Genomic DNA, 19049 nt, shown 5'->3' with positions numbered 1-19049 from the left:
TGTTGATAGCTGATTTATTTTGAATAGAAATGAAAGGTGGTTGAAGCCAGCTGAATTTATGCAGATGAGGGGTTACCAGAATATGTGGGTGCAAATTGAGAATTATATGAGGTTTAGTTGCTTCATTTCGGAATTTAATTCAGATACAGTCTCTTGGTATCTCTTACAGTTATTTTCCTTGGTGGTGTATTTAACTTCCAACAGGAGACCATCATCAATCTTGCTTAGACGACTAGGTGTATATTTTAAGTGATGCATTGTGCCCAGTTGGAAGTTCAATTGATTCATTTGTTTTTTGAAGGTCAAAGTCTATTTCGGATGTCTTAAAAAGCGGAGGGGAAATTTTGAGTCATAAGTCTAACAAATCTTGTTTTAAAAAAAAATCAAAAAAATGTCACGCAGTTTGGATGCATCAACAGAAAACAAGTAGTCTGAACTCAGATAAATCAATATAAAAACCAAAATTCAGACTGAGCTTCATGGTATGAAATACTCTCTCACAACATTTTTCCACTCAATAATATAAACGATAAACGATCCCTTATAAGCAATCTCAATTTAAAACGCTCAATTTACGAACAAACTGTTCTAATGCTAAATAGAGCATAACAGCAACAATTGTTAGAGTCGGGAGAGAACAACTATATGAAAGAAAAGTCCTATTAAACTCACAGACGCAAAATTAAAATTTCCTTTTTTTAATGCATTTGTGTGGTATATCTTACCTATTTTTTACCCAATTCCATTCAGGAGACGAAGGCTCGTCTTGCAGTTCCTTCAGCACAAAAGATAATGGCATTCCGTGCATATTTCCGCTGGGTGTACTTTTCACGGTATTTATATCAGCATGGGCATCAACCCATATAACACATGAATCTGGATAGGCTGTCAAGTGACCGTGAACTGTTCCAGCACCTATGCTATGGTCTCCACCCAGAGTCAACACTTTCCGATTACTTTGGCATATCTGAAACACTTTGTCACTTACCTAATTAAAAAAATAGTATTATAATAAGATATAATTTTAACGACTTTGATTAAATTCTGGCCATTATTAATTCTAATAATTTAATTGGATACAAAAGTTTGTTAATTTTCACTCTTAGAGTAATATTTGAGAAGTGCCTGAGTCACCAGACCCTTTTAACTCAAGTTTAATAAATTACAAACAAGCGTTTGATTCAGCCGATAGGAGAGCTTAAGCAAAGGTCATATCCTTGTATGGTATACCAGATAAATACATTGAAGTGATTAGTGCTATTTACGAGAATAACATTACTGGCGTTAAGGAGGTTACTAGCTGGTTTTTTGTTGAGTCAGGAGTTAAGCAAGGTTGCGTTCTATTCCCATTTATATGGATCATTTGGATGGACTCCGTCTTAAGGAGCACAGCAAAGGCTATTAGAGAGCATGGAATCAAATGATTTGAAATCAATAGATTTGAAAATTAACGTTAAGAAGAATAAGTCACTAAGACTGGGAATAAGGGATGTTGAAGAGGTGATGTTAGGTAGAGAAAACATCTGTTTCATAGGATATAGTCTCTAGTCTAGGAATACACAACAGTAAGAATTTGAAAAAAAAATGAGCGGCATATGGAAGAAAATTCTTATTTCCCCCTTGCAAATGGGACAGGGAAGGGGAGTAATCTAAAGGCGAATTTTAAACACCAGTTAAAAGGTTTTCGACCATGAAGATTTCAATGGTAGATATTTTATTGTTTCAAGCCTTTATACTCGAGGAACGACATCAAAACTACATTTTGGTGCAATAACGTATTTTATTATGGTCTTGTCATGACGAACATATAAAAAGCACGTCTAGGAAAAATGAGTCATTGCTTCCAAAGGGCCTTAAACAGCTGTATATGATGTTCTAGCGTCATATTGGTAGTGAAGAAATAAAATGATAATTAATGGCTTATCAGCGTATGCAGCTTTTTATAAAAAAAAAAGTCCCATAAATTTGTTTCCGCAATAAACTTTTATTATTAAGCTGAATTTAAATAATAGTTGTCATTACCAAATCAGGATTAATGCCAAATCCCAGGAGACAGCTTTTTTTCAAATGTATTTTTAAGCTTTTGGTTACTATGGATGTAGTTTGTTCTGCACCCGATAGCAGTTATGACTGGAACCACGAGATTCAAGTGTGTTCTGGCCTTGGGCATGAACGGTTTTGCCAATTTCAAAAATATATGAAGGGTAAATTGTTTGTTTTTTTTAGGAGGGAGAGGGATGAATAGTTTGCCATTCAAGCACTATAACAAAACGCTTATCTAAGAATTAACCAATGAATAAAGACCATTTCATCTGAGTCTACTTTTATCAGTTCTGATAAAACGGGCTGAATTACGTTATCTAGATACATTGCTCATTTGTGTAGGGTCGAGCTGAATGGAGTTTGTTCGAATCGGAGTCAAGTCAATCAGGGTTTGGTTAAACGGCGGTTGAGTTGCATAAGGATTGTATCAAATGAGGGTTGAATTACAAGGGAATTAAGTTGAATAGGGGTTGAGGCAACGAGTTCCACGGGTTTACTTAAACGAGGGTTCAGTTGCATGGGGGTTAAGTTGAACGATGGTTGATCTGAATGGGGGTTCAGTTAAACAGGGGTTGTGTTAAGCAAGGTTGAATTAAAGGGGAGTTCAATTAAGAAAAACTAAATTAAATGGCGATTGACTTGCACGGGCGTTCCAATAAATGGATTCAGTACATGGGGTTCAGTCAAACGAGGAGTCAAACAGTTCGTGGTAACGAACTGTAGTAAGGAGTGACCCGGCTCAATAGTAAACGAAACTCTAAAAAACGGAATTTCGATACTAAAAGATATATCAAAAGAATCGGATTTTTATGCTGATTTTAAATATATAAGTTTCATCAAATTTAGTCTTTGTCATCAAAAGTTACGAGCCTGAGAAAATTTGCCTTATTTTGGAAAATAGGGGGTAACACCCCCTAAAAGTCATAGGATCTTAACGAAAATCACACCATCGCATTCAGCGTATCAGAGAACCCTATAGAAAAAATTTCAAGGTCCAATCTACAAAAATGTGGAATTTCGTATTTTTTGCCAGAAGACAAATCACGGGTGCGTGTTTATTTGTTTGTTTGTTTTTTTGTTGTTTTTTTTCCCAGGGGTCATCGTATCGACCAAGTGGTCCTAGAGTGTTGCAAGAGGGCTCATTCTAACGGAAATGAAAAGTTCTAGTGCCCTTTTTAAGTGACCAAAAAAATTGGAGGGCACCTAGGGGCCCCCTCCCACGCTCATTTTTTCCCAAAGTCAACGGATCAAAATTTTGAGAAATACATTTTGTTCCGCATAGTCGAAAACCATAATAACTATGTCTTTGGGGATGACTTACCCCCCACAGTCCCTGGGGGAGGGGCTGCAAGTTACAAACTTTGACCAATGTTTACATACAGTAATGGTTACTGGGAAGTGTACCGACGTTATCAGGGGGATTTTTTTGGTTTCGGTGTGGGGTTCAGGGAAGGGGGATATATGGGAGGATCTTTCCTTGGAGGAATATTTCATGGGGGAAGAGAAATTCAATGAAAAGGGCGCAGGATTTTCTAGCATTACTATTTAAAAAAAAAAACAATGAAAATATAAACATGAAAAAGTTTTTTCAATTGAAAGTAAGGAGAAGCATTAAAATTTAAAACGAACAGAGATTATTACGCATATGAGGGGTTCTAAAAATACTTTAGCATAAAGAGCGAGATATTTAGGAGGAGATAAATACTTCGCTCTTTATGCTAAAAAAATTTGAAGTAATTTCAGCTATTTATTCTACGGCCTTTCTGATTCAGGGGTCATTCTTAAAGAATTGGGACAAAACAAGATTTAGTGTGAAGAGCGAGGTATTAACGAGGGGACCAACCCCCTCATATATATAATCAAAAATATAAGAATATAAAAGTTTGTTACGTAAGTTAATTCTTAAGTTACGTATATTTTTTACTAATAAAAACGTTCGTTAAAAATTAAAAGATCTAGTTGCCTTTTTAAGTAACCAAAAAATTGGAGGGCAACTAGGCCTCCTTCCCCATCCCTTATTTCTCAAAATCGTCTGATCAAAACTAAGAGAAAGCCATTTAGCCAAAAAAAGAATTAATATGCAAATTTCATTTTAATAATTTATGTACGGAGAGCCAAAATCAGACATGCATTAATTCAAAAACTTTCAGAAAATAAAAAAAACAAGTTTTTTGAAATGAAACTAAGGAGCGACATTAAAACTTAAAACGAACAGAAATTACTCCGTATATGAAAGGGGCTTTTCCTCCTCGACACACCGCTCCTTGCGCTAAAGTTTCTTTCTCGCAACTCTACTTTTTAAAACAATAAAAAACCTTTAGCATAAGGAGCGGGGTGTCGAGGAGGAAAAGCCCCTTTCATATACGGAGTAATTTCTGTTCGTTTTAAGTTTTAATGTCGCTCCTTACTTTCATTTCAAAAAACTTGTTTTTTTTATTTAATCAGTTACACAGGAAGCAGGAAATTGTACATTTTCATGTACAAATGCTGGTAGTATTTTTCATGAAAATCTCTGTTGACTCTGTTCTCTCTTTTGGCTCTTAAATGAACTAGAACATATCGAATGCCTTCGTTTATTTCTGAATGATCTAGATTTTCATTTAGATACCAATTATAGTCAATTTCGATTAATTTGTCTCGGCAATCTCAGTAGAGGTTAAGGAAGGAAATGTTAAAGCTGTTTTTACCTATGCCGATGGAACACGGGAAAAAAGATATATTAATTTTATCTTTGCTTTATGGTGTACCCATGTCAAGAAGGCCTCTCATACCCCACTTGCTCGGCATTTTTATAACATTTCTTTATATTTAATGTTTTCTTGTTATTTTTTTAATTGACCAATTTTTTATTGGTGTGCCCAACTTCACAAACTCTGCTCCACGTTGGAGGTTAACGTTTCAGTTATTTAAATAAAACTGCAGAAACAGGGAACTAAACGGCAATCCTCCTTTACTATTTTTGCTCGGTTGTAAGCCCTGCGGGTCCATATTTCCTCCTATCCTATAGTTAAATTTTTTGAAATGAAAGACTAATACGCACAGAAGAAAAACCGTTGGAATTCTGTCTTCCATACCATTATTTAGTTGTAACTCGGCAAACCTTTCTTAAATTTTGGTGCAATAATGTTTGTAAGTAGCTTTTTCTAGGCCTTTTTGTGTCCAGACAGAAAAACTTCAGGAATGTTATTTCTGAATTCAGCTTCTACGACTACATTACACACTTTCCCATGCACCAATTCATTCAATTCACACACATTTAAAGCAAAATACTTGATTAATTTGTAGTGTCCTAAATAACTTTAGCTTTTGAAATTTACAAATTTTAGTGTAATTCTTTCATTCAACGAGTAATTGAATATCACTGATTTTATCTCAATAGAAATATCTGACGGTTCACCAACTCAATAGTAAAAAATTTGTCAGAAGTGGGATTTGAACCCACGCCCTCTTTCGAGGACCAGAATACTCTAATGAGCAAGGAAACCTTGAGTCTGGCGCCTTAGACCACTCGGCCATCCTGACATATTAATTAGTTTTTAAAATCTAGTAGATGACTTGTATAAAGTAGATGTAATTTTTAGCAAGGAACACTTCACTATGTAAAGAGATGAAACACGAAAGAAAACTAATTTTGTGTGTATGCTTTTCGAAAACCTTGATAATTATACTATCAGCAATGTATTCGGTAAAATTCTAGTTAATTGACTTCTTGCTATCTTGGAAAGGGTTTAGGTTAGGAAAATGAAACTTTCAGGGATGAAGCTATAAAAATTCTAGTTAATTGACTTCTTGCTATCTTGGAAAGGGTTTAGGTTAGGAAAATGAAACTTTCAGGGATGAAGCTATAGACTAAAGTATGTCCCGGGAAGGTATTTTGAAGTAACTACCTCCACTCCTTCTCCCTCTAGAGGCCCCTGACCTTTGATGACCTTTAAAAATATGTGTGTTATATAAGTGAAACCTTGCAAAATAGATCTTCTGCTTAATTAAAGTACAACAAAATTGTTTTCAGCTTCATAACTTTGCTTAATTCTATTTTATAAGGTTTTAAATATATGCAAATACATTTCCTAAATTTTGAAAAAAAAACATTGATATGGCTCAAAATTCTACTCAAATAACAGGAATTGCATTTTCATAACCAAAGGCAGAGAAAAAGCAACTAGTAACTGAAAATTAAGGTAAAATGTTGTTTTGTCAAAATTTCAATAGGTATAGACCTGTCATGTAGGTAAATTTCAGGGCCCTCTAGAGGGAGAAGGAGTAGAGGTGGGTACTTTAAAATACCTTCCCGGGACATACTTTAGCCTGTAGACCCATCCCTGAAAGTTTCATTTTCCTAACCTAAACCATTTCTGAGATAGCAAGAAGTCAATTAACTAGAATTTTACCATGTATTCTACTTCAACCAGGTTCAACAATTCACACACCATAAGGATACGATTTACGATGATATGGAAGGCATGTCAACGCGAATGGGTCAGAAATTTTAAAGCAACGAAACCCATGGGCACCCGCAGTAAATTTTTCTGGGGACCGACCATAGGTGCCAACAAGGAGGAAAAGGGGGGGCATGCCCTCCTGGAAATTTGGGACTATAAAGAAATTATAAGGAAACCAAAGGAAACAGAGCAGAGTGGGGGAAAACCATGGGAAAATGTGTGTTGCCCCATTGTTGGCTGCCTGCCAATAGATTTTGACCCTTAATAAGGAAAATATAAGTTCTAATTTGTGACTGAGTGACCCCTTTCCGGTTTCTCACAAACATTTTTTCTATAAGATTTGGTTGGAGTAAAAAACAAAAAATCAAATTTTTCATAGTAATGAATGGTAAGTAAATAACGATCCTTGTCATTAACGAAAGTATAAGAGCCTAACTATTAAAACATTAAATGAATGAATCAGCTTTTTATGGTGATCCTAAATATGTATTTATTTATCAGTAATTAGTGCAGCTATTAGTACACAAGAAAGTTCGTATAATTATAGAAAACACAAGCAAACCACTTAATAAGGGGCGATTTCGTTAAAAATATGCCTTCAACTTTTGCTTGCATCGCAAGAGCACCCATAGGCTGATATATGAAGCTACTATAATCGGAAATGTTTCCCCTGAACAGAATGCTGGGAATTTCAGTATTTTCCCCCTAAAAGGATACGTTTTTAGTGTTTTATTATCATTTGCTTATTTTTTTCAAAAAGTATAAAAGTGTCAAATATATTAGTTTTTGTTATCCAAAATTAAGTTAAAAATATTAAATTAAAAATGTTTATTTGATTTTCTCAATCTTAGTTTTACCGTTTTACTTTGAAGTTTATATCTTAGCTGTCGTAAGTAAGCTATTGTTTTGTGTATTTTTTTGTAATTACTTACCTTTTTATTTTTGTATACTTTTACTTTAATTGACATACTTTTTTTTATTGCCAATAGAAAAATGTTTGTCTCTAAGCTTCATTAAATAAATAGAAACAAGTTTTTTTCAACTGAAAGTAAGGAGCAGCATTAAACTTAAAAAGAACAGAAATTATTACCTATACGAGGGGGTTGTCCCCTCCTCAACACCTCGCTCTTCACGCTAAAGTTTTTCGGCACTTTAAAAAGAGTTTCTTATTGTTCTAATTAAACGACCCTTGTGTTTCAGGAGTCGTTTTTAAAGAACTAGGACGAAATTTAAACTTTAGCGTAAAAAGCGAGGTGTTGAGGATGGGGCAACCGTCTTCATATACGTAATAATTTCTATTTGTTTTAAGTTTTATGCTGCTCGTTACTTTAAGCTGAAAGACGTTGTTCTTTATATTTTAATTTCTGATCGTTTTTTAAATGACGCCAGGATATCTGGCTCTACCTCCACTAAAAAATCCCCCTACCCACAGAAACATCTCTTGGACAATTCAATCCTGGTGAAAATTTACCTCGGGCAATTAAGCTTAACATCTCCACGCGTAAAATTGAATCGGTAAAGAGAAAGCAAGACATATCAAGAAATTTCGTATAGGAATTCTGGAAAATTCACCCACTGTAAAATTTTCCCTGAAAAGTTCATCCCTTGGAAAATTCCCTCTCCATGGAAAATTCTTCCTGTGCAAAATTCTTCAAGCAGAAAATTCGTCCTCCCCTCCCACCCAAAAAAATGTATGGATACTTCCCAATAACAAATAGTATATGTAAGCAATGGGCAAATCTTATAACTTAAAAACCTTTCCCTGGGGCCTGCAGGGATAATTTTATCTCGAGGACATATTTATTGGGCCTTTCAACTATTTTAAACAAAATAACTATCTCGAAAATTCTGATCAGATGATTTTGGGGAAAAAATAGCATAGGAGGAGGCCTAGTTGCCTTCCAATTTTTTGGTCAATTGAAAAGGGCCCTAGAACTTTGGAATAAGCCCTCTCCTGACGTTCTAGGTCCATTGGATCAATATGATCACCCCTGGAAAAAAAAAAATAAATAAACAAGCATCTTTCTAGAACGATCTTCTTCGTTCTACAAAGATCTTTCCAATCACGGAAACATCTTCCGTAATCTTTCTTCCGGCAAAAATTACAAAGTTCCACATTTTTGCAGATATGAGCTTGAAACCTCTACAGTAAGGTTTTTTATATACTGATTCTGATGGTGTGAATTTCATTAAAATTCTATGATTTCTAGGGATTGATTTCCTCCTTTTTTCGAAATCAGACAATTTTCCTCAGGCTCGTAGCTTTTGATGGGAAAGACTAAACTTACTGAAACTTACATATCTGAAATCAGCATAATAAGCTAATTCTTTTGATACATCTATCGGTATCAAAAGTCCGTTTTTTAGAGTTTCGGTTACTATTGAGTCGGGTCACTCCTTATTTACAATTCATTACCACGAAATATTTGATAACCAATCAAAATCCAAACAGAGAATCATTGAAATATTGATCGTTTTTTCTGCGTTACCACAAGTATTGTATTCATAAAACTTTACAGTTTCGTAAAATGTAATTAAACAAACAGAAAAGGTTTTCCAACTAATGTAAAGAGCAAGTTTTAAACTTTTAAACAAATTGTAATCACTTTGTATAAGCGGGACTTCCCCCGTCTCAACACCTTGCTCATTAAACAAATGTTTGTAAGTGCTTTGGGTTTTTTTTCCTGTTACATATTTTATTTAAAAATTTGGACAAAGGCCAAACTTCACAGTAGAGAGTAAGGAGCTAAGGAGGAGACAGCTCCCATCATGTAAAGAATAATCTGTCCAAATAGGTTTCAAATCTGTTCCTTGCTTTCAGTTGTAAAGCTCTTTTTTTATTTAATTTCTGACTGTTTTCAAAATCATACCAATTGATTGCCTAACCAAGACATAATTTGTACCGGTCCCTTAAATCTCTGGTTAATTACTTTTAAAATGTGTAAATCAATAACGGTACGGGGGTCAGTACTGCCCTACGTTTAAATTTGCAATTTCAATTTTGGATAAAATTTGAACATACTTAAAAAAAATGGCGATGAATAGTAATTTTCGCAAAAGCCCTTGTTAATATTACTACTGAAGAATTTCGGTTGGATGAAAAGGAGTATTATTGTCTGTATGGATGAAAATTCTATGAGACTTTTGATCTTCTACATAACTGAAGCCATTACAACCTCTACAATAAGATTTTCTTATCGATAGATAAATTACAAACATTTGTTTATATACATTGAAGTAATTAATATAAATAGAAAAAGAAATTTATTACCATTTAAAATTTCTGAACCCTAAGTTCCTAGCAGTATTTGCAACCCCAAAGAAATTTCTTGGCATGGCTGATGACGGCCTGCCTTGCCTTTTCAACTTCTGTGTTAGTAGATATTGGAATGTAACATTTTAGCTGTATAGAGAAACATTTTAATTAATTCCTACTCCCCCTACCTCTTTCAACATTTATCTGAAGCCTCATGAAGAGTAAGCAGTTTGTCCATTAAAATGTACTTTTTCAGGAATCTACCCAACCCCCACCTAAACAACGACTCACTTCCCCCTCATTACAGCTGATACGCATTACAGGTCACCAAACGTAGCCTAATTTCATTACAAATAACGCGAATCAACTTGGTTGAATCCAGCACTGCCACCGAGTGGTATTACTTATTTTGCAATTGGGAAACCTAAAATATAGCTATTGATACTTTTAAATCAATTAGCTTCTCAGAATTTTTAATTGATTACAAATTCTTCCTCTTTGGGGTAAAGTCTTAGTTTGGTGCACTAAAATGGCAGAAAACAAGACTTTCCCCTGTCCCAATTTATATGGTCAGATTGGTCACTTAAAAAAGACCTTAAGTATTGGCCCAAGTCAGTTTTTACTTCTAGTTTTTTATCACAAACTATTTGGTAAAGATAAACTTGAGGCGAAAAGTGTTTGACCTGTCCAGTTCGTTTAATTTAATAGGATAATAAAAAGAAAGAGGGTCAATTTGACAGCTGGATAGTAAGTTTAAATTGTGTTTTTCTTTCGCTCTCCTATTTTTATTTAATGTTTGAATATATAAGAGATTTAAGTTCGAGCGGGAGAATTGCCCTGTTACAAAAGAGATACAATTGAAATGGCCGTTATAAAATCAAGACGTGGTATCTATGCAGGCAGGATGATTTTTGAGCATCTCTATTCATTCTGTAAGCTATTCTAAGGCGTAGAAAATTACATAGAGACAAGTCTACATCTGTTACAATCTACGGAAGCAATAAATCTTTCTGTAATTTTGGTTTGAGTTTCTTTTAAGATTAAATACATAATAATTAAATATATTCTTAATTAAATAAATTGATCCTTTGCCAGGAATCCCTGTCGTTTCAAATTTACTGTATCTTGTTTCATTTTGCATGCAATTTAATTGCTCTTTTTATTTGAGAATTTTTTTCCCAAAAGCATTTAAAAATAACTTATTCCTACAAAAAAAATTATCTGAAATATATTCCGTGTCACCCAACCACCACTGGTATTTTGGCGTCTACTCCTCCCCCTCGGAAAACTTTCTGTCGGCATTATTGGTCCCGACACTGGAATAGCAATGGTTAGCGGGGACAAGGACAATAGATCTCAAAATAAAATTTTCTTCAGAATAAGTTTTTTCCAAATACACTTGGGAAAAAAATCTCAAATAAAAAAGGTCTAAAAAAGCAAGCAATCTCAATAAAAATAACAGCACTTGTGTACATAATGATACACACTCAAGAAATGAAGTTAGGTTAACTCTACTGAAATATACCAAAATATGATGAAAATATAATAATTAAGGAACAAATTTCGGCTATATATATGCAAATTAGGGGGGGGGTAAAGTATAGCGAGTTTGTATGCAAAATATGTTAGATACAATTATTCTGAATATTATGAAGTAAGAATTGTTTTCTAATTCCATGCTGTCAAAATACTTGATTATCACCCATCACTTGTTTTCCACTGAGCGTAAGCTAATTGTCTCTTAATACAGACAGATTAAACAGGTTTGTTCTCGAGTGTGTAACACTATCTACACAAGTACCAGAATCACATTAGATTCATCATATCAGAAAATCCCAAAGTAGACATTTTAAGCTTCTATCTACAAAGATGCGAGATTTTGCCTCTTTTTTCTCCAGAATAAAGATAGTAGATGCATTTCTATTTGTTTTTGCTTGTACAAGATTTTATCAGACCGAAGATTCTAGAACATCAGGAGAGACTTTATTAGAACGCAAACTAGGTGTTCTAAGGTTTTCTTTTAAGTGACTATAAGGATTGTGCCAAGGGAAATTGTCGCTTTCGGCCATTTCGTGGTACCAAACTACGATTTTGCCATAAAGAGGACCAAGTTGTAATCTACTGAACATACTCAGGAAGCTAATCGACTTAAAGGTGCCAACAAAATATATTTGATGTTTCCCGGTTGCAGAAGAAGTAAGGCCCATTCCTTCCTGAAAAGTCACGCGCCCACACAAAATATGGATAATTTATCTTAATATAAGGCTTCAGGTGCTGATAGTGTGGTAAATGAGTCTCTTAAATATGGTGGATCTGATGTTATAAATAAGTTACAGAAGATTATGAATATGATTTTTGAAAAAGGGAAAGTACCTAACGATTTTAGGAAAATCTTATTTAAACCACTGTATAAGAAAGGTGATAAGAGTGAGTGTCGTTATTATCGAGGCATTAGTCTGGTCTCTGTAGGTAGCAAATTACTTAGTCATACGATACTTTTTAGACTGAGAGATGCTGTAGACAAAGTTTTAGCAGATGAGCGATGCGGTTTTAGAAAAGGTTCAGAGGATCTGTCGACCAAATTTTCACTCTTAGGTTAATAACTGAGAAGTGCCTTAGTTGTACAACACCTTTGGTCCTCAGTTTTATAGATTATGAGCAAGCGTTCGATTCTGTTGATAGAAGAGCTTAAACACATTAAACGTGATTAGTGCAATGTACGAGAATAATACTGCTGCGGTTAAGGTGGGAAATTAGGTTAGCGGCTGGTTTTGTATCAAATCAAGAGTTAAGCAGGGTTGGGTTCTATCCCCTTTCATATGGATCATTTTGATGGACTTTGTCTTAAGGATGACAGGAAAGACAATGGGAGACCATGGAATCAAATGGGGAGGAAACACTCTCCTTGAAGACTTTACCCTTCCGCTGATCTTTATACTGATACCGGAATAGCTCCGCTGGATCATATTATAGGTAAAAGTAATCTTTGTTTAGCGCATTCTGCTTTTCTGGGTACTCTTCCACCGCCCCTGCAGCAATTTTTCTCATGGACAGGCTCAGGTAGGTACTCATCTGTTTTACGTAGTTCTTCTCGAAGATTTATTTGGTAACGAAAAGATTGATCAGGTGGACAGCTTCATTTACCTTAGTAGTATTATTAGTAAAGACGATGGGAGCAGTCAAGATGTTAAAAGAAGAATATCCAAGGCTCAGGGTGTTTTTTTACAGTTGAAAAAATTTGGAAGAATAGGAAGATAAGTCTGCAAACCAAGATTAGAACATTGGAAGTTACAGTGAGGACAGTTGTCAAATATGGCTCTGAAGCATGGGCACTCCGAAAAGCGGATGAAAATTTACTAGATGTTTTCTAGAGAAATTGCCTACGGACTGTTCTGGTACCCGGCTGACTGACCGTATTTCAAACAGTAGGCTGTACGAAAAATATGGTTCAATCCCGCTTTCTATGGCTATAATGAAAGAAAGGTTGAGATGGCTAGAGCACGTTCTGCGGATGAAAGATGACAGATCGCCGAAGATTGACCTTTTCGGCCAACCGTCTAAGGCTAAACGGAAAGCACATCGTCCTCGTCTGCAGCGGGAGGATGTCATAAAGGAAGATTTAAAGGAAATGGGAACTTCCTGGGAGGGTGTAAAGAGGGAAGCTTTGAATAGATTGGGATGGAGGAAGAGCGTGCGAAGCTGTGTTGGCCTCAGGCGGCTTGGTGCTGCGGTGAGTTGTTAATAGTAGTAGTAGTGCATTGATTTAACTGAGTTGATTCACTTAATTTTTTATGAAATTATGTTTAGTGATGCATAATTGCACAACAGCTATTACGAAGGAGGGGCGGTGGATCAATGTGTAGGAAGGGGTGAAACGGTGCCTGAAAAGCATATTCAAACGCCCAACTACTAAGTTCCCATATGCCTTCGGATAAATATAGAAAGGGGTAAGGGAATAAGAAGAATTAATCTCTTGTCTCCTTTCTTTTAGATGAAAAGTGAATATTAGGGGAAAGGGGGGGTTTCTGGAAACTGATAAATAATCACTTTTGATTCCTAGGAATTTCTTCGGTTCACACCTTTAAAATTGGTGTCGGGGTTTAATAATACCCCTTCCATTGTTAAAATATTTCTCTATGCAGCACAATATATTACATTCACATGCCTGAGTTGACAAAGGAAGCTTTTTAAAGCACTAAAAAACTTTGGCTTAACAAACGAAGAGTTGAGGAGGGGATAACTCCCTTTATACGCGGAACAATTTAAGTTCGTCTTAAGCTTTAACTCATCACTTTCGGTTGAAAAAACTTTATAGTTTTATGAGCAAAAAGGGATATTTTTATGAAAACGATACTTTTGCCAACGCAAAAAAAGGTAAATATTCCAAAACTCTCTGTCGGGTTTTTGACAAGTAGCAAAGCATTGTGATTTTTTTTTTTTTTTTGAAAAGGTAATGGAAAAACGTATCTCAAGTAAATTAAAAGCATATAAAAACTAAAAAAAGAAAATTAATTACAAAAAAATACGTGGAACAATAATTTACTTATCAAAAATAAGACAGGAACACGTAGAATTCCGTTTTATTTAAGCAATGCCATAAGTTTCGGCTCTCCTTCCTTTGATTTCCTCATAATTACTGTTCAATCCCCACTTTCCAGGGGGACACGGCCCATTTTGCTCCCCCCTCCATCCCCTGCGGACGCCTATGCCGAAACACACGAGAGCCAATGGTATTTTGCCAATGAACTCTAAGCAACGATGAACAGTTTGGAATAGCTTATTTTATGTGGGATACTTTCGGTTTTCGAGTAAATGATGGCTCATATTTACTCGCTATAATCTTACATGTCCAGTAATCCTTCTGTTTTGCTTAATGTATAAAAATAGCAAAACAAGTGATAAATTTGCACATATTCACATAATTTAGCTAGGAAGAAAGCAAATGCATCACTTGATGCCTTTTTTATACTCTTTCCAAGTTTAATAATAGCTTCTGTGGTAAATCCCATTTTCATCCCTTACTGGGGCCCCTAAAGTTAACTTGTAACATTGTCTACAGTTCTTAAACTATGATGAAAAGTTTAAAAAAAATTAGTTAAAAACTAATTAGATATAAAAATCAACTTGTAAATAGGCCTTAAACAAATCTCTGTGATAAGTCAGGGCCCTTAAAAAAAAGAAACACTTCAGTGTTACCCATGCAAAAATGCGATTTTGCTTATTGTTCAATGTGAGGGCTCCAAGTTTCCTGATAGGGATTTTCAACAACGGTATACTCTTCATTTTGCTGCGGTGACTATTTCGAGGAATTTTAGGCAGCTTTAAAAATTCTTGTATATTTGTTTTCAAAACAATATTTTACTATTAAGACTTGTGAAAATAGTGATTACCATTCCTGAATCAGCTACTAATAGCGAATTTGTATCACAAGACCGTTTCTTTAGGAACACACTTTTAAACTTTTGGTTACTATGGGTTGTTTTAAGCTCCTTTAAGGTAAGTGTCGACTTACATCCTGCTAAACCATGGATGTTAGTATCATTGTATGATGAAAATATTCTGGTGTTGAATCATAAAATCAGCAGTTAATTAAGATGTTTGAAGAAAGCTCTAGTCCTGTTTGAGCTGGAAAATTAATAGTAAGGAAAAATTCGGTTATTACTGCTTCAGATGATTTCAGAATTTGAGTTTTCAACCACAGCCCATTAGAACGACTGGATCCTGTCGATTCCCATTATGACTACATAAGATATTTTCCAGTCCATCCAATACTTCTAATTGTTTTACCTAGAAGTGATGACAGGTCTATAAATGTGGATCTGGAACAAAAGCTGGGTGCGTCAGAGTATTTGAAGGACATTCGCAAACTGCTGAGCTAAAAGTAATGAAAGAAAGACGTGATACAAAACTTTCAGCTGCTATGCTTGGGAGACTTGTGACAGTTCCCGCGGAATTCATGTTTTGTTTTAAAATCGCTTTTCTGTAAATAGGCAGCGCGGCAACGTAGTGCACCTGGGTACTTTGACATTAAATCACTTCTGTCCAGTTTCTGTTAAGAAAAAAAAAATCCCTCAATGATAACATACTGCGCCCCCTGGCATTGTGCACTCCTAGGCCCGGGCCTATTGGTAAATCCGAGCCTGCACTTGAAGATCATATGGGAGGAATAAATTGTTTAGAGTATTACTACGATGGCGAGAAACACTATTTGATCTACGGTGCTGACGATTGCTCTGTGAAAATTTGGAACTGTCAAAATCGGAGCTGTGTACACAGTTAGATGACCATAAAATGAATACAAAAGCTGTTGCTTTTCATTCTGAATTACCTAATACCTGAATTATCCAATTGGACAATTTGAAGCCTAAAAGCCGCAAATATAATCAAGTGTTGGCTGTTATCTTTCACTTACAGCGTCTATGTGCTTACAAGAAATGTATGGCGTGTATGTACATGAGTGAGAGCCACTGGGCGAGTTGATGGCACACCGAACTAATAATCCTATGTTCCTCAAGACACGAGTTCAAGACCTGGCGTGGCATAAAGGGTAGCAGTGTGACTTTGCAAGCTCATTGGCCTGGGCTATTGAGGTAATAGGCCTTAGGGACCAATAAATTACCATTGTACGAAAGTGATGCTTACCGAGATCTCGTACCCACGGTAATGTAGTGACTGCGACTAAGTGAATCCTGAATCACGGTCCTTAGTAACCGGAGCTTTAAAAAAGCGTTTTGAAAAAAAAAATGAAGAAAATCGCCATTTGAAGCTGATTCAGGAATGGTAACTATTATCTAAGTCGATTTTAATACGAATTATGATGTCATTCCATCATCTTGTCTACGAAGATGCAGATTTTGTCAAAAAATGGATTTTATTTTTGTTTTGTTAATTACAAAAGCACCTAGATTTAGCAATTGCTTCATATATTGCTTCAAAGCGCTAACCTTTGGTGACCTTTTATAATCTTTGGGTTATAAATTAAACATTGAGAAATAAAAAAACTGCTCAAATAAGGCACAAGAAAAATATTTTGAGCCTCATACTCTTTGCCATCTCCATTCATAAGATTTTGAAGATACAAAGAGGGAAGCACTGAATAGAATGAGATATAGGAAGATTTCATCCTTTCTATTGGTGTTCCTTTTTCTTTCTATCAAATTATAGAAATCATTTTATGCTTACAATTTTAACAGATAACTATGGACTTCCTAAATATTACATATCTGGAAATGAATATCATATCAAGAAGTATTTGCTCGGAAGCGTCGGATGATTTACTCTCAACCACATCCGGCCAAAGACAGATAATCAAGACATTGGCTGCGCTATCCAGACCATTTGACAGCATACAAAAATTTGGATAGAAAGAAAAAAAACTTCCTAATATTATCTTCGTTTCCACATATGTAATATTCAGAAAGTCCAAAGTTACCTATTAAAGTTATTAGCATAAGACGATTTCCATAGTTTGAGAAAAAAAAAGAGAAACACTGATAAAAGGGGTGCAATTTTTTTCAAAATTATGCAATTATATTCAAGGTATTTTGCAAACCTACTTTGTAGGTATAGGCCTTCTATTTGTGTGTGTTACAATGCCTGGTTGTCTGTCTTGTGATGGCTGGGTTTGAAAATAAGCCAAACTGAAGCTCGAATTTTTTCTCTCTCTTCAGCATTTGACATATATTTTACCTTAATTATAATGAACATATTTTTAGGATTAAGATTAGCCCCAATCCCCAACAGTCTTTTCAAGGAAAAATTTACTAACTACATTATTTTCAAATCTCTAATGACTACTTTTGGGCTGACATTAGCGGAATCCCCAGCATTCGGTTGGTCTTTACCAGGAAGATTTTGCCAGCTAGATTGTTTTCAACCCCCCAATAACGATGCTCAAAAACTATATCCTGTGTTTTTATACAAATTAGCATAAACCGGTGCCAATTTTTAATTAATTCACTTGGAAAAATACGTTTTAGTACCATATGACATCTTCCAGAATAAATCGAGCAGTTCACGAAATGATTCTAAAATCTTTTATTCTGGGCAAGAGGGTGGTTTATCATCACCAGCAGGCTTCCAAAAGGGCACTATCTCCCCATTAAAAAAAACAAAACTTGAAAAGATTTAACAGGACCTGTAAATAAATCTTTTCGCTAGCATATCAGCTTTGGTAGGTACAGAGATCAAAAGGACTTCCCTGTGGACATGTGGATTAGAAAATAAAAGAAAGAGTTTATTTTAAATGACGATTTTAAGATACTTCTGGGATGGGAGTCCTTCCAACCAGTCTTAAAAAAATAAACACAATCACTTGAGAAAATTTTTGTCCTTCTTCACCTTCCCTCTTCCTATGATCAGTTATATTTAAATACAAGTACAATTATGGTAAGGTACAATTTACACTTACGGACTTGTTATACGATGCTACCTCATGCCAATTTTTAACTTTAAAATGATTAACTTTGTCAATTTGTACATTACTTTCAGTAAGGTCTCCAAAATCCTCAATTTGATGTCCTAGAACATATAAGAAAATACAATAGCAACAGGGACAATAAAACATGATAACAAGAAATGCTTCATTTAAAAGTCCTTATGGACATTCTTAACTTATCAGAAAGTATGAAATGAAAAAAAAGTAATAAGGAATAAACAGTGACAACACGTAAAGAAGGGACTAATTTTTGCAATGGTAAATGACTGAACACAAAGTCAGAGAGCATATTCTAATTCGTCTAATGAGCATTAAAAGAGGCAGAGTTGTGGTGTCCACAAAATTCAATCATGTGTGTCTCAGATTAGCAAGATTCAAATATATCACCTGTAAGAGCTTAGAACTAGAATAGCATTTAGTTTGCCGTTAAATTAATTCAAGAAAGTTTTAAATTTGAACCAACATCCACTTTAAATCAAGTAAAAATTCCTTTCTAATTGCTTACTTTCGGCAAAGACCTAACCCTAAAAAATTATAGCTTTCTTTTTGCAAAGCGATTAGACATTGTACCCTATCTCCCTCCTCAGAAACATCCTGCAATCACAATGAATCATACATGAAAAACAAAAATTAAAACATAGAGCTCCCGCACAAGGTACTCAAGTACCGAGCATAGGAAATTTTTGATGACATGAGAAATCTAAAAATATATATATATTATTCCATCTCATTACTGTACTTACTGTTTCAGCTTTTTCTGCGCCATTTTTTAAGGCAAAGACGAAATTTAATTTTGGGTATGCTTACTTTAAAATAATTCTATTTCATAAATCTATTGAAAAAGAAATTGGCTATGCATGTCAAATATTAA

The 19049-nt window shown here is 35.0% G+C and overlaps 1 protein-coding gene and 1 non-coding gene across 2 annotated transcripts in view; both read right to left on the bottom strand.

Moving 5' to 3' along the window:
* LOC136030027 (arginase-1-like) overlaps nt 1–19049 on the bottom strand; it is a 38245-nt gene that overhangs the window by 11244 nt on the left and 7952 nt on the right. Inside the window, exons 4-5 of the mRNA XM_065708640.1 lie at nt 18152–18261; nt 726–988 (exon numbers count right to left, since the gene is read on the bottom strand). Coding sequence (XP_065564712.1) covers nt 726–988; nt 18152–18261 — 373 coding nt within the window. The remainder of the gene's footprint in view (nt 1–725; nt 989–18151; nt 18262–19049) is intronic.
* Nucleotides 5461–5565, bottom strand: Trnal-caa (transfer RNA leucine (anticodon CAA)). Its single transcript has 2 exons — nt 5528–5565; nt 5461–5506 (listed from the first exon to the last, which is right to left on the bottom strand). It is a non-coding gene; the product is annotated as a tRNA-Leu (tRNA).

Source organism: Artemia franciscana, chromosome 8 (genome assembly GCF_032884065.1).
Source record: "Artemia franciscana chromosome 8, ASM3288406v1, whole genome shotgun sequence".
In the NCBI taxonomy this organism is placed as follows: Eukaryota; Metazoa; Arthropoda; class Branchiopoda; order Anostraca; family Artemiidae; genus Artemia; species Artemia franciscana.
This window is presented reverse-complemented; position numbering and strand designations above follow the sequence as displayed.